Source organism: Salvia miltiorrhiza, chromosome 3 (genome assembly GCF_028751815.1).
Source record: "Salvia miltiorrhiza cultivar Shanhuang (shh) chromosome 3, IMPLAD_Smil_shh, whole genome shotgun sequence".
Taxonomy (NCBI): domain Eukaryota; kingdom Viridiplantae; phylum Streptophyta; class Magnoliopsida; order Lamiales; family Lamiaceae; genus Salvia; species Salvia miltiorrhiza.
This window is the reverse complement of record NC_080389.1, coordinates 14829472-14850330: the sequence shown is the minus strand read 5'-3', so window position 1 is coordinate 14850330 and position 20859 is coordinate 14829472. Positions and strand designations below refer to the sequence as shown.

At 35.2% G+C, this 20859-nt stretch overlaps 1 protein-coding gene across 2 annotated transcripts; it reads right to left on the bottom strand.

Moving 5' to 3' along the window:
- Positions 1 to 18340: 18340 nt before the first annotated feature.
- LOC131017779 (F-box/kelch-repeat protein At3g06240-like) lies at positions 18341 to 20630 on the bottom strand. Of its 2 annotated transcripts, none has more exons than XM_057946498.1 (2): positions 19265 to 20630; positions 18341 to 18884 (listed from the first exon to the last, which is right to left on the bottom strand). In XM_057946498.1, exon 1 carries the CDS (start codon positions 20429 to 20431, stop codon positions 19286 to 19288), a length of 1146 nt encoding a protein of 381 aa, XP_057802481.1. In that variant the 5' UTR covers positions 20432 to 20630; the 3' UTR covers positions 18341 to 18884; positions 19265 to 19285. The 2 variants fall into 2 exon arrangements, with proteins under 2 accessions (XP_057802481.1, XP_057802482.1); XM_057946499.1 differs by having other exon boundaries at positions 18341 to 19781; positions 20340 to 20626.
- Positions 20631 to 20859: the final 229 nt, after the last annotated feature.

The following is a 20859-nucleotide window of genomic DNA, read 5'->3' as shown; positions in this document are numbered from 1 at the left end:
CACGGTTCCTCGACTTATCTATCCTTAGTTAAGTACGGTTGTGACATATAATTTTTTTTAAATAACAGATATAAGAATAGGACACAGTGGCACACATAAAATTGTGGGACATTGAATCTCATCTCGTGCATGACATAGATAGAATATCACATAATGCTTCAAGTTCCAGATCAAAGACTACTAAATACTTTCAAATAGGCAACTAAATCTGAAACTTGCAAGAGATAGCAACAGTGTAGAAAAGAAAATGTATGCAGTAGATAAGAGAAGAGGAAACTCTACAGTGAGGTCTCTTGTAATGTTCTATAACAAATTATATGATCAACTAGAAAACCATAACAAGGGACAATCTATGCATGTTTCAGGCTTTGGCGTTGTGCAGAGGGGTCGGTGGCGTGGGTTCATACCACCGTCGATTGCACGGGCCGAGAGATTAGAGCTTGATTTGTTGTGAGAGAAAGGAGAAGTTTGTGGCGATTGTGGCGTTGACAGATAGCAGGATGGTGACGTTGGGGTTGGCGGGGTCGGAGGCGGAGGGGGAGTTGTCGTGTGCTAGATTTATGTTAGTTAACATTTACATTACCGACGGAAACGTAAGTCGGCTAAAAAAAATTAAAAAATTACCGAATGTCGTTAAATCCATCGGTAAAATCATTTCCGTTGGCATTTCCATAGTTGAAAGTGTCGACTTCATGCAACCCAATTATTCGTGGTTAATACATCACTTTTTCATCGGTAATCACTTATGAACGTGTGTTCATCGGTGATTCTGTCGGTGTCCAACTGCATAACTTGTAGTGGATCTCAACTAATTATTAAAACTGATGCCCCCAAATTATAATCCAATTTTCATAGACGAAGATGAGTATTTTTTTTTCAATCAAATCTATCAAACAAAATAAACACCTTGAATTTTCTTTGTTGCCGCCGGAACAAGACAAACTCTTTGTATGTTAATCTTGAATTTTTAGATGATAAGATACACTTCTAAGAGCTGTCAAAGGAATCAAATGCGACAGAGAGTTCTACAAAAGATATTAAATTTTGCTTAAATTCAAACTCTTTGTAGAGATTATGAGGCATTGGATGTGGCACGAAATAATCAAAACATGCCCCATCATAAGCTATGGACATAAATCACGTATTAAAAACGGGAATAAACATTATGATAAGGAATTAAAGTGCTCTGTTTTATTCTCAAAAAGAATATTAATGAAGTAGGTGTTGGTAATCTTTGACATCATCTAATGATACGCAGCGGAATATACATTCAAGGATTAGATCTAGATTTACAATTGATTCATGTGTAGAGATTACAAACGCACACAACAATAAAATTAACTTACTCGTTGTGTAGTACACGTGCGTCTCGATCCTTGCCGTGAATCCACTACTAAGGTATCCACGTGTATGTCGATACGATGCAGGAACAATTCCCAGTGCATGTTTCAATCTTCGACAGCTAGGAAATCTCCGATTGAAACCATAGTACTCTCTAGGTGTTTTCTCTTCTAATGTTTTCGTATATGGATTCGTAAGACCAAGCTCCCTTATTTATAAGCGAAGAAGACAATTCTAAATTGTCTTGTCTTCCTTAGTCAACAATTACGACTAAGGAATTCAATCTTGAATTATCTTACTTAGTCTAATATTATTAGAATATATCAAATATATCCTAATCTAGTCCATAATATCTTTCAATCTCCCACATGGACTAGCATTAGATTAAACACCAAGCACTATCTTTGCACTCTTGAGCGAATCAACAATACACATAAAGTGTGACCCTTTAGGCCTCCATTATCGACGATAATCAAATTAAAGTCTACACAAAACTCCTAGACTGCGTTGTGTAGCGAACTCGATATATGAAGAACGTTTACGTGGATTCTGTAAACAAAACCTTTATGCGAAGATATAGTAACATCCTTTCATTCACGAACCACTCGATAGAGCCTAGAATTTGCCATTGTGTCTTTCTAATAGCTCTATCAATTTATCTCATCTTTATTAAATGACCCATATCGATCATGTTCAACTTTCTAAAGTTTGAACATATCTATTCACTGGCCAGTGACTTAACGGTCAAGTAATATAGAGAAACTGAGTGTTCTTCTCGAAATGTTAATCGAGGAATGAATCCCATCTTGGCACAACTACCACCTTCCCTTATATCCTGATATACCCAACACAAGCCGTATCTACTCCTTTGGTTGGAGTGCAAGCATTGTACTTGGTCAAAGTATACCATTCAATAAGTAAGATAAGCATTGCCCTCAAGTCAAAGGACTATTACAATCTCCACACACCAATAATCATAGACACCAAAACAAATGATATATTGGTAGGGTATGCCAATACTCTCTAAAGTATCCATGCATCTATCACGAGTATCTAATATCTCATAGTCGTGAGAATAACTACATTCTCTAAAAATGTGATACAGATCGCATGCCAACTTTATAATATATCATCAATATCCCAATCTTGATGATCCTTAGTTGGGGCGCTTTAAGAGTTATACTCTATTGCTAACCTCCCACTAAATTAGCAACAATATAAACTCATGGGAACATTTAATTGAATGAAAACAAATAATCAAAGTATTCAATCAAATAAATGCATAATGCCATTAGTGACATCAAATGTCATAAATATGATCAAGTAATAAGTCTCAACACAGATTATTTCTAGACATATTACTTTTACTCCCACTGACTAAAGCCAGTCTCGAAGATATCCAATGCCCAAACGCTCAAAGTGTTTGTTATGATTCACAATGCATAACAATTGGTCAAAAGGATTAGCTATGTCCTCTTATGTGGGAACTTGCTCTAACATAATCTTTTGTTTCTAATATCTCTTAAAATTTGCCAACGATGCTAAGCACACAAACTACACCTTGTGTAGTGAAAATCATGACATTCATGACCATCATATTGCCCTAGCGTTAGGATAATCCTTTGTGCATTAAATCTCATTGTCATTAGAAGGACAATCCTTTCTTGACAAATAGATGCCATATTCCATCGGTAGATGTCCTTTCGAACTTCTTCATGGAGTATCACCTTAACACCTTATCTATTTAAGTGGATTTTGATAGCCTAACAATCTATTAGCTCAAACTCAATAGATCTTGATCCCAAGGATATAATAGGCTTTACTCAAATCCTTCACCATGAAGGAAATTTACAACTAGTCTTTTATGGATTGCATCATGAGTACAATAATTTTCATTTTCAATATGTCATACATAAATGATGATGAAAATTTTGTTCTCATTCTTGTGTTTCCTATAAACACAATGATTTTCTTTGCTTTTGACCAAAATCAAACGATTTGATTTCTTTGTCAAAATATTTGTTCCATATTCTAGAAGCTTGTTTTAGTTCATAACAACAAGCAAAATCTCAATGGACTTGACTTTAGCAATTAGTGAAAAGATTTCATCATAATCAATGCTCTCACAGTGATTATATAACCTTTTGCCACTAACCTCGCCTTGCAGGTTTGCACATTGTCATTAGCATCAAATGGATATTACCCCAGATGATGACTCAGTTAAGGTCTAACCAATCCATTTTAAATTTTATGGCTTTTTGCCACTTCTAAGAATATATTATCATCATGGAACCTATGACTATCATAGTTTTGCATAAGTTCTAAGTTCATCACCAATTCCAAATTCTTTATCATCTTGATCCTAGATCAATAGATACATTCTTTAGTTGGTTAACATTCTCTAGTACTTATGTACAACGCTGAGTTTTGCATTTGTGCAGGCTCTTCGTGATTCTGAACTTTGAGGAAGTTGGTATGTTATATCATGATGAAGAATCTTCGACATCCAATGTCACATCTCCCCCCGTATTGAAGAATCTTGCATTTCTGCATAATCTTCAATACTGCTCTTATTGGATGTGTCTGACGCTCTAAGTAGTGCATCAGTACCAATAAGATCATGAACAGCTCCCACTAAATCCTTGTTTAGACCATCTAACAAGTTTTCTTCCTCAATGTTGACTTTGTGGCTCTCAAATCTTGTCAAGATCTAAGTCATAACGATCTTGTTCTCTATAGACCAAGTCTTTTCAAGAAACATCGCAATCCTAAAACTGTGAACTTATATTTTCCAAGAAAATAGTAGTGTTCTCGTGTTTTCTTTGGATATCCCACAAAGTAAGACTTCTCACTTTTGATTCCAACTAATCAGTGAGCATTTTCTTTACATATGTAGCGTAACCCAAGGTTCACACATGTGTAAAACTTCAATACCACAATCATATGATATTTACTCAACTAATTCAAGTGGAACTTGGTTCAGAATATAAGCAATAGTAAACAAGGCATAGTCCCAAAGATACACCAGAAGTTTTTGAGAAGCTCATTATGGATCGAATCATATCTAATGATGTTCGATTTCTCCTTTTGGATGCCCAACTCAGATAAGGTATCCCTAGAGGAGTCCATTGTGGATGGATTCCATATGACTTCAAGCAATCGACGAACACATGGTTTAAGTACTTATTTCTCGATCTAATCTTAGAGATTAAATACTTCTCCAAGTTGTTTCTTGACTTCTAACTTAAACTCCATAGATTTCTCAAAGTTTCTGATTTGTGTTTCATAAGATACACATTTTCATACCTTAAGAAATCGTCTGTGAAAGTTGTGAAGTACGAAAATCCACTTTTGTGCTTGAGTTGGAAACGGTCCACATATCACTATGTGAATCAACTCAAGTACTTCTTTAGCTTGTATTCTTTTTCTAGAAAATGGCTCGCTGGTCATTTTAACCTTGAGATGTGATTTCACAAGCACTTTAAGACTTTAAGTCAAAAATGTGAGATAGTCTAACTTTCTCGATCTTGTTAATCATTTCTCATTAAGTGACCAAGCCTACATGCCAAAGTTAAGTCGGACTATTCGCATTGCTTGTGATAGTTTATTTTACACACTGAGGATATTTTGTTCGCTTTGAGCAAATATAAAGTATTCTCAAGTGAAATATTTTCATCTCCATTAAGCAAAGTAGAATAAATTCTATAAGCAAGATGGAAGAAAAAACTTCAATGTCTAACATGAGAATGGAAATTATATTCCTCGTAATTCTAAGAACAAAATAACAAATTAACATGTCACAAACCCAAAGGTAGATCAAATCCATAAGACCTTATGCATTTAGCAACTATTGCTCAAAACAAATGCGCAAGTCAAATTTCCTCGGTCTCACTATCCTGTTTTAGTTAGACAACACACATATTAACAAATGTGTGAATAATAACTCGTATCTAATACCAGGAGCATGAGTTGTTAGTAGACATGTTCACCTCAATGACAAACATACCAAATCTTGCTATCAAAACATCCAATATTTTGAACATCAAGCAGTATACTTCCAGTGTCCTTTTCTCGACAAGAGACATTTCATCTTTGGGTAACTTCTGCTTCTTTTGGTTTACACCTTAGGATGCAAAATTTAGTTCTTTGATCGTTCTTCTACCTCTTCTTTCTTATTGAGTTGGAATCGGCAGAAGCAGTAATCATGAGAACTCATTTATCCTTAGTGGAAGACGAATTAAAATCGTTCTTAACATGTCATGAAACTCAGGCAGTGTCACTGTCCTATTATTCATTTCGAATTCACTATGAAGTTCTCAAATGAGACAGATCATTACTGCAAGATTAAGTTGAATGAGACAATATTGGATAACCTCGATCCAATCGATGTCAACCTCTCATTAACTCAATCTTCCTCAAGACATTCATAGAGATTTTGTCTACTCCACGTAGATTGATCCTTAAGAGATCCATGAGTATCTTATACTTTATGGCCTTAGCTTCTAAAGCATTAACACTCTCCATGTGTATCAACATCTCAATCGAAAACATGTGATCACGTTGTTTATGCAATTCCAAACTCATAGACATAAACGTGATACATTTAGCAGAAGTCACATCATCCAAATGTTTCTTATAACTTTCATTGTCAAACACTTTGAAAGTTTCTAAAGTGGATGTAAGGATGATGTAGATTGATTTTTCCAAGACATATTCAATCATATCTAGCCTTAGCACCAAACGCAAATTGTATGGTCAATCCAGAAAGTTTGACCCAGTCAATTCTTCGTATCCAACAAACATATCAAAATAGTTGCAGATAAAAAAACAGAGATAAAAGAAAGCAATAAAAAACGAACCAAATAAGATCACAATTATTATACTAATCAAACAAGGCATTTTGTCTTGATTAGCTCCCACTAATTTTAACATATCTTATGCCCCCAACATAAAATACGGATTTATAATCAATATAAATCTTAGTGGTCCAAGATCCAAGTCAATATTATGCAGCCTCTGCTTTGCTGATGACTACAATAATATCACTTAGTAGGCCTCTAAGCCAATTGCAACAACAATTTTGCAATTCTTGGTTGATTAATCCAATTAATCTGCGTCCTTAAATCATTCTTGGTCGCTTTGCGTTCCAAAATAATTTAAGTAAGTCAACCCCATCACACAGTGCCAACCTATGAATGAGACTTGGCCTTGTCGATTTAGAGCATACAATTTTATGTAAATACTCTTGGACGAAAAAGGTTAGGTACTCAAACAATTATGATGGACGACGCGTTTGTGCTTACACAAAGACTTATATTTAGTGGGGATTTAGCATGTGATATTAATTGCTTATATTTAATATCTAATATTAAATAGCAAAACAATTACTGGGTGCCGCCTACCCAGGCATACGAAATGCGGACCACACGTATTGGGTGCCGCCTACCCACACATAGTAACGCGGACTACATATACAGGGCGCCGCCTACCCAAGTATTAAAGCGGTCTCTAACTACTATAGTTAAATAATAAGCATAAAATCAAATAGCATGCTTATCACAAAACAACATAAAATCTCTACGAATAAAATTCATTAATCCAATTTAGAATTTTATTCTCCAATTAAAATATGGATTAATCAGTTAGTATTAATTCCAAATCAATACAACATTATTATTTCAAAAATAATAATGTGATATATTAATTCAAAATTAATATAAAAACTCATCAAATATTATTATTTCAAAAATAACAATAATTAATGATTTGCAAATCAAATTAATGAATTAGTCAATTTATATTAATTCAAAATCAATATAAATATGCATTCAATATTATTATTTCAAAATAATAATACTAAATAAAATTCATTAATCTAATTAATTTATGTTAATTCCAAATTAATATAAACACACAATGATTATTATTATTTCTAAAATAAAATAATCAAAATTTATTAATCTAATTAACAAATTTAATTCTGAAATTGGGATTAATATTATTAATTCAAAATTAATAACATTTTTTTTTTTAGTTAGTTAAAGGCCAAATGGACAATTAATTAAAACCATAGGGCCAGGCCCAAAGGAATAATATTTGCCCATCTTAGGCCCAACAGAAACAGCCCAGCAGTAGCAGCCCAACTAATAGAGCTGACAAGCCTAGCCCAAGGCCCAAACATCTGCAGCCCAGCCCAAGACCCCGGTTAGGGTTTGCTGTCTTCCACAGATTGCAGTCGCCGCTGCTATCGCTTCTCTCGCCGGTGGCCGGAACCACGTCGGAGGAGGTTCGCGACGTCTCCAGACGTCACGCCGTGCGAAGTGGCCACGTCAAACGTGGCGTCGCACGCCCCTCACCGGTCGTTGACGCGAATCGCGAAGGAGTATAAACTCCTCGCCGCCGCTCCGAGGCGGTGTCGTCGCCGGCCCTCAGCAGATCCGACCGTTCGAGTTCTCCACCCTTTGCTGGCGGGGAGACATGGTTACGAAGGGACACAAGCGTCCAGGCTCGAAGCCTTGACGCGACGCTAAAGGCGGCAGACGGTCGGGCGCAGCACACCGGCGAGCCCCGAGCCGTCTGTCGTCGCCTCTCGCCGCCCCCAGCGGTGGTCAATAATCCGGCAAAGGGTTCCAATATTGCGCAGCAATGTTCATCCAAACTCAAAATCGAATTTTTAGTTTCCAATCCAGAACAAGTCTTTCGGCAAAAGATGAACATATTGCCCAACAATAGTTGTGAAATATAATCCCAATTCAATGAATTATTCGATTCTAAATTCATACTTCAAAATCAGATTTCTAAAATCTAATTTCATTAACCCATAATCAATTAGAACACAATAGCAATTGTAAATCGAGCCCCGGGCTCTGATACCACTGTTGGTAATCTTTGACATCATCTAATGATACGCAGCGGAATATACATTCAAGGATTAGATCTAGATTTACAATTGATTCATGTGTAGAGATTACAAACGCGCACAACAATAAAATTAACTTACTCGTTGTGTAGTACACGTGCGTCTCGATCCTTGCCGTGAATCCACTACTAAGGTATCCACGTGTATATCGATACGATGCAGGAACAATTCCCAGTGCATGTTTCAATCTTCGACAGCTAGGAAATCTCCGATTGAAACCATAGTACTCTCTAGGTGTTTTCTCTTCTAATGTTTTCGTATATGGATTCGTAAGACCAAGCTCCCTTATTTATAAGCGAAGAAGACAATTCTAAATTGTCTTGTCTTCCTTAGTCAACAATTACGACTAAGGAATTCAATCTTGAATTGTCTTACTTAGTCTAATATTATTAGAATATATCAAATATATCCTAATCTAGTCCATAATATCTTTCAGTAGGGAGCTGAGGTTAAGTTCAACCAATCTCAACTCTATAAACATTAACTTCTTGACAATCACTTTAGAAACAAAACGCATCCATTTAGGTATAATCAAATCAAACTATATATAAGTGAACATAATTGTGAAGAAATAGTATGCTACAAAATCACTCATGATCATGCTCTAAGGTTTTGTTTCCATTTTTCATAAATCTTCGGGCGAGACTAAACTTTCAACATAGACATGTAAAGTGTAACAAACCTCATGACGACAGTGGAACAGTACATTATCTCCGTGATCGTAAACCAACAAATTGTATGTTGTCTATTACTCCCTCCGTCCACGAAATAAAGGCCTACCTGCCAAAACACGGGTTTTAAGAAAAAGTGTATTTTTATTAGTTGAGTGGAGAAAGGGTCCCACAAAATGTATTGTTTATTAGTTGAGTGGAGAAAGGGACCCACCAATTAATGTATTGTTTATTAGTTGAGTGGAGAAAAAGTATAGTGGAGAAAGGGACCCACCAATTAAATATGAATAAAAACTTTCCAAAAATAGAAAGTAGAAAGTAGGCCTTGTTTTTGTGGACATCCCAAAAAGGCAAGTAAGCCTTTATTTCGTGGACGGAGGGAGTATATTTTTTTAGACAGTGCATTAGGATTTTCGATATATGTTTCGAGTGTTTTAGATTTAATTGAAGAGGCGAGGGTTTGGTTTTTTTTTCGAGGGTTTGAATAAGAGAAATGGGCTCCATGACGTGTTTGTTAATTACTAATAAGGGTTTACTATATTCAATTAAGGTTTACAATGACATTTTATTAGTATTTAACTTTTAATTAATAATTCGTCTCGATCTTTTTTAGGATTAATTGCGCATAAAATACTTAACTTTCATCCAATTTTGGTTTTCTACAAACTTTAAACTGTGTCATAATAATTACTAAACTTTTGATTTTATCTGATTTTGCTACTAATCTAAATTTCGGCCAAATACCAAGCTACTAATATGGAATATGGCATGCCAATTTTGATGCGGCGTATTTATTATTGTGACAATTAGTTGGAAAAATAATATTTTTTTATTTAATTTCTTATCAATAGTAATTAAAAAAAAAAACTCAAAGCAAATAACCCAAATTGTCAATAATTTAATATCTATATATTATATGAAACAACGTGTTAATATTTTCCCGGCAAAATCTTTTACTATTGTTCTGTCATATCTTTTCTTTATTGAATAGTCTTTTATTGAAGTAGATGGTTTTCTTGCAAGGAGCTTGATATTTTGGCTGAATAAAAATATTGTTAGCACACTAAATCAGAAAATAAAAATTGCTCATGATTTCTTCAGTTTTTTGGTAAAATCCTTTATGCTTCAGCCTTGGATTGCCGTTATTTATATTCCTTTTCATTTTGTTGATGAACAAGGTTTGGGTAAAGAGATTTGGTGCTGAACAGATCTCGTTTGCATCGCCAGATCTCTAAGGGCAGACGCTCGTGTCATTGCTCGGAGGAACTTGCAAAATACTTCCACTTCATTATTGTAGAAAAAACTCAAGTTCCCGGGGAAGAATGTTGAGTGATACCCATGGTGTTGGCGATAGCTCTTGTGCGTCTTCATGGAGCCCGTGGTATCTTGCAAATTTGCTTAGTTATGTTATGTTTTCTACCCCTTCAAGTTGTGTTTTGAATTAGTTCAATATTTCAAATTTGATATTTTTGGTGTAATTCGAAAGTATTTGATTTGATTAGTGGAATGAGAGGAGCTTTGATTTTTAAATGTCTCTTACTACCGCTTCGATTCGAGGAGCCCTCACCTCAACAAACGAGTGTAATAAATATATATGTTATGTTGCTCCCATCAATAAGAAGGAAATTGCTTGCTATGTCTCTACTATTTGAAGATGAAATGCAATCTAAAATCTAGAAATCAACAGCCAGTTATCTATACAATCCATACAATCAAATTTATCCACATACGAGATAATCATCAAAATTACAATATGTGGGAAATCAATCAAATTATATTTTTTCAAATCCTAAAAATGATTCAATATTTCGTTCAATTTGTGTGGATTGAGTAGAAAGAGAAGAAGAAATAGAAAGAGAGAAAAAGAGGTTTAAAGAAAAAGGCCAAGTAGGTGGTGGCTAAGGCGGCAGTCGAGGTGGTTGACTGGTCATTGGCAGAGGAGATGACTGGTTTTTTGGGAAGAAGGTTTAAGATTTTGGGACTTGAGTATAAAGGGGAGACGACAGAATATCCAAATTCGGAATAAAAAGAAAAAGGGCTAGACTTCACAAATATACAACATAAATTATGAATCAAGACAAAACTCACCTAATCAAACTCAACTCAATTAAGACCTTAGCAACTTTGACGTAGTTGGACACTTGTAGCATCCCTACAATTATCAAAAACTCAGTTCACATTCATATTATTCAAAATTCTTTCGATTTTCATGAACAAATTTCACTACATATTAATATAAAATACCTAAGAGTCTAAGCTTCTTTAGGCACTTTCACAAGAAAGATAAAATAAAGCTAAAATAAGAAGAAAAAAAGGATGTTCTGCCTACTATGTTTGTGTAATCAAGGCAAGGGAAAGAAAAGGTAGCATCATTAATTTTATATATAGTGGATGGTATCCATAAATGTTAGTAAAATGATCTTTAACACATAATACCACCTGTTCAAATTGTATTATATTATAACCTATCAAAAACTGTAATTGGTCTACTAAAAGAAAAAATATAAATAGCACAGAAGATCTTCTAAGTTAGATTTCATTTCTAGTTCTATGGTGTATCCCTGTCACATTCTTACATATATAACCTTACAACAAATATACCAAAATGTAAAAATAAGTATGTACGATACTGATCAGGAGTAATATATGCGGAGCAGAGGAATGAACTCGTCAGAGGAATCATCAGAATCACAGAAGTGGATTTCGCCAGAATAATGATCCTTGCCAGAGGAATGGACCTCGCCAGAGAAATGGCCATCGCCAGAGGAATGGCCCTTGCCAGAGAAATCACTAAAGAACAGAAGGATGATTTGCCCACGCGCCAGAGCGGAGGAATTGTCTGCCCACCGGTAAAATTACTATTATGCCCCTAACCATGCGGGGAGCATGTTCTTAGAGTTGAAGTTACTATATTACCCTTAGCATGTAATCTATAAATACCCCTTGCATTCCTTCATGTAAATCCTACGCTAACTCACTCCCTCAACTTCAATACTACATCAATTCTACTCTTGTTCTCGGCAATCTAGCTATCTTCACTCAACCTTTACGTTCCAACACTAGGTAAAACTTATAATTTAACAATAATTAACCGATTAAACTCCTACCTGTTCGTTTATGATTCACCAGAAACATTGAAATCCATAAATCTTCCAATATTAATTATAACACTTTTTCACCACTCCCAATACACTCAACTACCTTTTATCCACTCTTAATATACTTAATAATATTTTTTCATATAATCCATGCAACTCCCTTGTAGGAAGTTCTTTCATGGGCGGAGGGAGTATTAATCAATTCTACTTGTGGAATTGTCGTCATCTAACACTTCAATCCATAACTTTAATGTTAGGATTTGACAATACACTCAATTCTGCTCAATATATATATCAACAAAAGCACAAAATGATGATTTTTTCCGCATAAAGCTGAGAAAGTCACGCGCCTGGGAAGAGTGTGTGCGTGGTGCTCACGTATCTTGTAGAGCGTGTTCGTCTACAAGATCTCAAAATATATACTCCCTCCGTCCCACTGTAAGTGAGACCTTTTTTTTGGACACAGAAATTAAGAAATGTGTATTTCGTGTGTAGGTGAAAAAGTGAAAAGGTGTTTAAAGGGAAAAACTTTTACCCAAAAAGGAAAGAGTCTCACTTACAGTGGGACGCCCAAAATAGAAAGAGTCTCAGATACAGTGGGACGGAGGGAGTATATAAAGCTTCAATTCTTAAGAAATAAAACACATATCATCAAAAAAGGTATGAAAGCACTCACAATCATGTTCTACGATGTTGTTTCATAAATCTTGTGGCGAGATTAAACTTTCAACATAGACACAATGTGAAATGAAACGGACACAACGGGAACAATACTTGAGGTTGTGGAACACATTATCCCGACAATCGTAAACCACCACATGAGTGGATCCACAATATACCAAAATATCTCCATTTAGACCTTTCACCAATGGTGGTTGAAGAAGGTCAAGAAGATGAGAAAGAGTCACCACTTTCTCCCAAGACTCCTTCATAACCCAAACTTGATAACCTCTTTCATCATTAAAAGTAAAACATAGCACACAAAGGAAACCACCAAGCACACCCAAACTGCAGTACTTCTCTTGATCAAAGGGGAGCTCAATCCTTCCAAACACCTCACTCTTTGGTGGACGTCGTATCCCACCAAATAATTCCTGCAATAGCTAAGAATTAATATAGTTAGTAGTAAGCAGGGTCGAACCACAGAGAACGGGTAATTGCAATCAATTTCCTAAAGATCTAAAATTGGTGTAGCCACCACGCCTTAAATTGAGAGAAATATTAATTAACTAAGAAAGCAAATTAAATCAAATAAAATAACACTAGAAAATAATCAAAGAAAAATAACTCGGCTCGAATAAATCCATATTAATTTAATGACTCTGATCATCGACGCAATGATTAATTAATCCCTATCAACCAACCAGTTATAGGATACCGTGAAACGCAACGGACGTACCCCAATTCCTACTTACTGTGTCGATAAACAGCTGGAGACGCCAGACCTGCTTATTTCTCTTATTAAAATATAACCTAGCTGGAGACGCCAGACCTAGATTTAATATTCTAATAGCATTAAGAGGAAGGAACCCAATTTAGATAAATTATCCTAGATACGCTAGTAATAATTCATCCACTAATTTATTCCTACTACGAACATGGTAGCTTTATCACTAATCAGCCCTATTCCAACAATTACGGATTGGGGGAACCAATTGACTGTAATCCAATTTAATCAAAGTTGATCAGACTTAAATTAAATCAGAACTATCTTTAAACACAAGGAACAAATCAAAATCAACAGGAATCAATTATAGGCTCAATTAGGTCTCACAAGTTATTAAATCAATACTTCATTATTCTCGCCGAATTAAGAAATTAGCTACTCATAATTAAACGAAGAACAATCAAATAAATTAAAGCAAACATTAAACAAGAAAAATAAATTAGAATTGAAATAAACGAAATCACCACACTCGAATTAACCAAAGAAATTGTCTGTAGCAAAGTAATAGTTCCAGCCGCCAACTCCCAAGAATAATAAGCAAAAATAAACAAAAGTAAATCCTAAGCTAATCAACGTGTAGTGCTTAAAATTGAAAGAGAATCAAAAGGTGGAAAAGTTGTTTTCAAAAGTCAACCTAATCCCCTAATTATACTAAAAAGTGGCGGCTGGGTGGTGTGATCAAATTTAGGGAATTAAGAATCCCTTAATAAGGCCGCCTAATCACCCCACAATTGGGCTTCGGCCCCTAATTAAAATAAGGCCTAAAAAATTAATAAAACAAGAGTTTAAGGCTTCATTAAATATAAAATAAATAACTCCAAGCCCAGCTCTAATTATCTCTTCAAAATCATGCCAACTTCATCAAAATTCTCGACTTTTATTATCTCCCGACATCTGCCATCTTCATTCTCCATCTACGCAATTCCTGCGCCAAAACACCAACGACTTGGGTAATATCAAATAAAATCACACGATAAATAACTCGAATCTAGACAACTAAATCACACACATCACTCTTCAAGTTCAAGAAAAAAATAAGTTTTTCATATTAAAGCTTCCCACCTGCAAACACCCCTCCTGGCCAACAGCAAACAAAATCATCTCAGAGCTCAATTGTTTTCCATGATTTTGTCTTTGAACTATAAACTTTGCCAAACCCAGTAATAATCACAATCAGTCACAAGCACAAACACCTTATACTCATCACTCCAACCGAACCCCGAATTCAAAACACAACCGAGATTAGAAATTTCTGGCAGTTTCTTGGAGATTATTCTAGTGGATGGGTTCCACAAGTGAAATATATTTTGATTACAGCACCCCAAGATTAGAAATCACATCAATGTACTAGTATTCATTGGATAAGCTAAAGGAGATAAAGGGATAGTATTTGTTGGTCCGCACAAAACCGACTGCAGAGAACATTGCTGAGGCCAATCCAAACTATCAACCTCACCAGAAATATTCTTCTGTATAATGAGCCTTTTTGGGGGGGAAAGATGGGTTTTTTTAATGAATTCTAATGCTGGGTTTTGATGAAGCGTTTGCTGCCAATTAAAGACCGCCATAATTTCGAAACACACCTCAATCTCAACAGTGATTTCACCGCAAGTCTCGACAATATTTCTTCGATGATTTCTTTCGGAAGATGAAGAGATTGCTGACTACTGGTTTTGATCTCCATACCCAAAGCTGCAATATATTATACTCCCTCCGTCCCGCCCAAGATGCTACATATTCCTTTTCGGGCCGTCCCAACGAAGATGTTACATTTCTATATTTGGCAAAAATAAGGAATTTTAAACACTTAATTAACACTAATTAAGTATTTCTTTATTACATTCTCTATCTTACTTTATCACTTTATTATCTTCTCTTTCTTACTTTATCACTTTATTACTTTCTCTCTCCTACTTTATCACTTTATTATTACACACTTAAGATATTAATCTACAACTCCTTAAATCCCGTGCCGAAAAGCAAATGTAGCGTCTTGGCTGGGACGGAGGGAGTATATGTTTCGAGGTTTTTGTATATGAAGAGGCAAGGGTTTAACTTTTTGTATTTACAGCAAATAGTTTTATAGGCTTCACAAATCAGGCTCGATCCTAACTCCATAATATTTTAAGTAAATAAATATAAATCTTAAAATGATAAATTAAATAAGACAATTCTTAAAATGAAAAGTACATTAATTTAACCTGGTGGTGCGGCGGTTAGGGCGTTGGCAGATACATTAACATTACAGACGGACACGTCAGTCGGCAAAAATAAAAGTAAATAGTAAAATACATCACTTTTTCGTCAGCAATCACCGAGAACACGTTCATCGATGATTCTGTCGGTGTCCAATTGCATTTTTTGTAGTCTCTCAACTAATTATTAAAACTGATGCCCCAAATTATATTACATTTTTTATGAACTGAGGTGAGTATTTTTTCCAATCAAATCTATCCACCAAAATAAACGCCTTGAATTTTGTTTGTTGCCGCCAGAACAAGAGAAACTCTTGGAGAAGGCAAACATTAACATTCTATTTGCAACAAGTCTCACCTAAATGTAATCAAGGTAAACTCGTGCTTCTTCTGTATGTTAAATCTTAGAAGGCATTGGATGTGTGAAGAAATAGGGAGCTGAGGTTAATTGCAACCAATCTCAATTCTATAAAATTTAACTTCTTGACAATCACTTTAGAAACAAAACGCATCCATTTAATTAGGTATAATCAAATCAAACAACATATATAAGTGAACATAATTGTGGAGAAACATTATATGCTACAAAATCACTCATGATCATGTTCTAAGATTTTGTTTCCATCTTTCATAAATGTAATGGCGAGACTAAACTTTCAACATAGACATGATTTGAACGGTGATGGCAACATACCTTGGGACAGCGGAACACATTATCCTGACGATCAAAAACCAACAAAGTGGATCCACAGTTTACCAAAATCTCTCCCTTTTAGGCCCACCACCAATGGTGCTGGTTGAAGAAGCTCAACAAGATGATCAAGAGTCGCCACTTTCTCCCAAGACTCCTTCATAACCAAAACTCGAACACCACTTTCTTAATTAGAATAGTCATTATAACATAGCAGACAAAGGAAACCACCAAGCACACCCACTTTGACATAGTACTTCTCATGATCAAAGGGAAGCTCAATCTTTCCAAACACCTCACTCTTCAAGTCCAAGAAAACAATATCTTTTTTATATCCATTATATATAATCCTCCCACCTACAAACACCCCTCTTTCCCAATATGAAAATAAATCCGCACAGTGCTCAATTGTTTTCCATGATTTTGTCTTTGAACTATAAACTTTAGTAGCAACCTTGTACTCATCACTCGATTCAACCCAACCCAATCCAAAATCCAGAACATAGCTGTTATTAGGAATTTCTGTCAATTTTTTATTTTGTTGTGGGAAAGATGGGTTTTTTATTGAATTTTGATGCTTAGTTTTGATGAAGCGTTTGCTAACAATTAAAGAGCGCCATGATTTCATTGCCTTAATTATTGACACCTTGGTGATTATAGCCAAAACAAACAAGCAACCAAAAACACTGATTTTTTCTATTCTATGTTTTAGTAGGAACTCTTGACGCGATAAATATATATACAATATATCCATCTTACAAGTGATATTTCTTATTAAGTAATTCAATGTGCTTGTTATTATAAAATATCATATTTTCTAATTGAAAAAGTCGAAAATTCTATTCAGTTATTATATATGCTTGCTACTATAAAAATTCATATTTAATATGGCAAAAATTCGTATTAACTATTATATATAAAAAGTCATAAGCCATAAGAGTTGAAACCTTAATAACACTTTTAATAAGAGTAGATATGACTTCTTCTCAAATCAAATATGACTTGTCATAAGAGCAAGAGCAAAAAATGAATTCATCTTATAGTAACACTTAGTTTTAAATAAGACTTTTATTCGTATCAAATACTTCCTCCATCCACTATAAATATGCGTAGTTGATCACGGCATAGGTTTTCATAAAAAGTTGATTGATGTATTGATAGTGGAGAATGGGTCCAACATTGAGAGTATTTTTAAGTAGATTGTGGGTAAATAGTGTAAGTTAGAAGGGTAAAATTGTAAAAATTATGTGTGGGGTAATGTCCAAAAATAGAGTATGCATAAATTTGAGGAACGTACCAAAAGAAAAGTTATGCATAAATATGGGGGACAGAGGGTGTGACTTTTGTGGATACTAAATAAATTTTTGTTCATACCAAATACTCCATCCGTGCATAAAAAAATTACCACATTGTGAATAGAATTTGTGTGGACTCTACTACTACAAATTAAAGTGCCAGATCTTTTGTGGACGAATCAAAAAGAAAATTGTGATAAATTTTCCCGAATGGACCAAAAAATGAAATATTAATAGTAAATATGACTTTTCTGCATACTAAATTCTAAAATATCAAATAAGACTTGTCATAGAGCAAGAGCGCAAACACTCATTCTCCATTTTCATCATCTGGCACACCAAAAGTAGAGTAAAGACCTTGATTAAAAACCAGTAAGCAAATGAATTCCCAGCACAGATGCAATCACATACACACATAAGAATATTAGCAGAACGAAGCCTCTGTTTTCCTGCATTCAAACTTTTTTTAGAACAGAATTTGAATGCAGGAAAACAGAGTTTGAATGCAATAAAACTTTTCCTGCATTCAAACTTAAAACTTTGGGAAGCTAATAAAAGTTGAAATATTGTTACTCTATATTCAAAATTAAACATTGGATACAATAACTCTATATTCAAAAGTTGACATATACTATAACAAGCATGATATATTAAGAATATTATTCAAATGCACGAGTGTAAAATTCCAGAAGAAACACAATCTATGATAAACCATAAGAAATCCAGAATATTAACTATGCATAACAAGACATGACAAAACTTTCAACATAAATCCAGAATATTAGCTATGAATCCACTCACTATCATGTTCTAATACGTTGTATCATAAATCCTTTGGCGAGACTAAACTTTCAACATAGACATGACATGACAAAGAAAAGAAACTCTCGAGGTTACAGAACACATTATCCCGACAACCATAGACAAAAACAATGGATCCAAAATTTACCAAAATATCTCCATTTAGACCTTTCACCAATGGTGGTTGAAGAAGCTCAAGAAGATGAGAAAGAGTCACCACTTTCTCCCAAGACTCCTTCATAACCCAAACTCGATAACCTCTTTCATAATTAATAAAACATAGCACACAAAGGAAACCACCAAGCACACCCACAAAGCCGTACTTCTCTTGATCAAAGGGAAGCTCAATATTTCCAAACACCTCACTCTTCAAGTCCAAGAAAATAATAACTTTATCATGTCCGTCCTTCCAGTAAAGCTTCCCACCTGCAAACACCCCCGTTCTCAAATATGGAAGGAAATATGGGCAGAGCTCAATTGTTTTCCATGATTTTGTCCTTGTATTATAAATTCACCAACGCTGAAGTTATAATCAACCACATTCACAAACACCTTGTACCCGACCAAATCCGTAATTATCAAAAGAGTCGAGATTAGAAAAAAATTCTGGCAGTTTCTTGGAGATTATTCTAGTGGATGATGGGTTCCATAAGTGAAATATATTTTCATCATTGAGAATGTAGAGCAGCCCATTACAGCACCCCAAGATTAGAAATCACATCAATGTACTAGTATTCATTGGATAAGCTAAAGGAGATAAAGGGATTGTATTCCTTTATCATAAAAAAAGCTATGAAACCACTCACAATCATGTTCTAAGACTTGTTTCATAAATCTTCTGGCCAGACTAAACTTTCAACATAGACATCATGTGAACTTGAATCGACACAATCCCCGTGGCTGCTGAACCCAGTATCCTCACAACAGGAACAATACTTGAGGTTGCGGAACACATTATCCCGACAATCATAGACCACCACAATGGATCCACAATTTACCAAAATCTCTCCATTTAGACCTTTCACCAATGGTGGTTGAAGAAGCTCAAGAAGGTGAGAAAGAGTCACCACTTCCTCCCAAGACTCGTTCATAACCCAAACTCGATAGCCTCTAATTTGATAATTAAAACATAGCACACAAACGAAACCACCAAGCACACCCACGTCAATGGCGTACTTCTCTCGATCAATCTCTCCATACATCTTCTCTTGATCAGAGGGAATTTCAATCCTTCCAAACACCTCACTCTTCAAGTCCAAGAAAATAATAACTTCATCATCGTCGTACATCCAGTAAAGCTTCCCACCTCCAAACAGCCCCTCCCTGCAAAATGGAATGAAATATGGGCAGAGCTCAATTGTTTTCCATGATTTTGTCCTTGTACTATAAATTTCACCAACGCTGGAGTTCCATTCAACCACATTCACAAACACCTTGTACTCATCACTCGATTCAACCCAACCGAATCCAAAATTATCAAAATCGTCGAGATCATTAACAATTGAAATTTCTGGCAGTTTCTTGGAGATTATTCTAGTGGATGGGTTCCACAAGTGAAATATATTCTCATCATTGACAATGCAGAGCAGCCCATTACAGCTCCCCACAATGTCATATCCCATTGGCAATGTAGTATTCCTTGGATAAGCTAAACGAGAAAATAATGTAGTATTCGTTGGATAAGCTAAAGGAGAAAAAGGGATAGTATTTATTGGTCCGCTCAAAACCGACAGCAGAGAACATTGCTTAGGCCATTCAAGCAAATTCGTTTCTATAATGAACCTTTGTTGGGTGAAAGATGGGTTTTTCATCGAATTTTGGTGGTGTTTTTTTATGAATCTTTCGGTGCCAATTAAAGAGTGCCATGATTTCGAAACGCACCTGAGTCTCAACAGTGATTTCACCGGCAGTCTTGGCAGTATTTCTCCAATGATTTCTTCCGGAAGATGGAGAGATTGGCTTTCGATCTCCATACCCAATGCTGCGATATATGTTTCTGAGGGCTAAGAAGAAAAAAATAGGAAAGGGTCAAGATGAGCAGCATCTTTTTGTGGCATTCTACCAATTACTAATATTAATTGAGGACAATGTATTAGAGCGGAAAGAGAAAAGAAGAAGAGAGATCAAAGAAGTTATGAAAATGAAAGCATAAATAGGAAATAAAAGAAATAAGAGAGAGAGAGGAAAAAAAAAAAGGGAAAGAGAGAAGATATATCTTGATTCGATTCGTGATCCATGGGCATAGGGGACAACTTTTGAGAAATTCAACTGTATACTTAATTTAAGATAAACGAGATATATATTAGTAATTCGAAAGGAAATGTTGGCATATACTATAAATCAACCAAGAGTAGTTTCATAAAATCACTTAATAGTTCCAGGAATTACTGCAAGGCAGTGG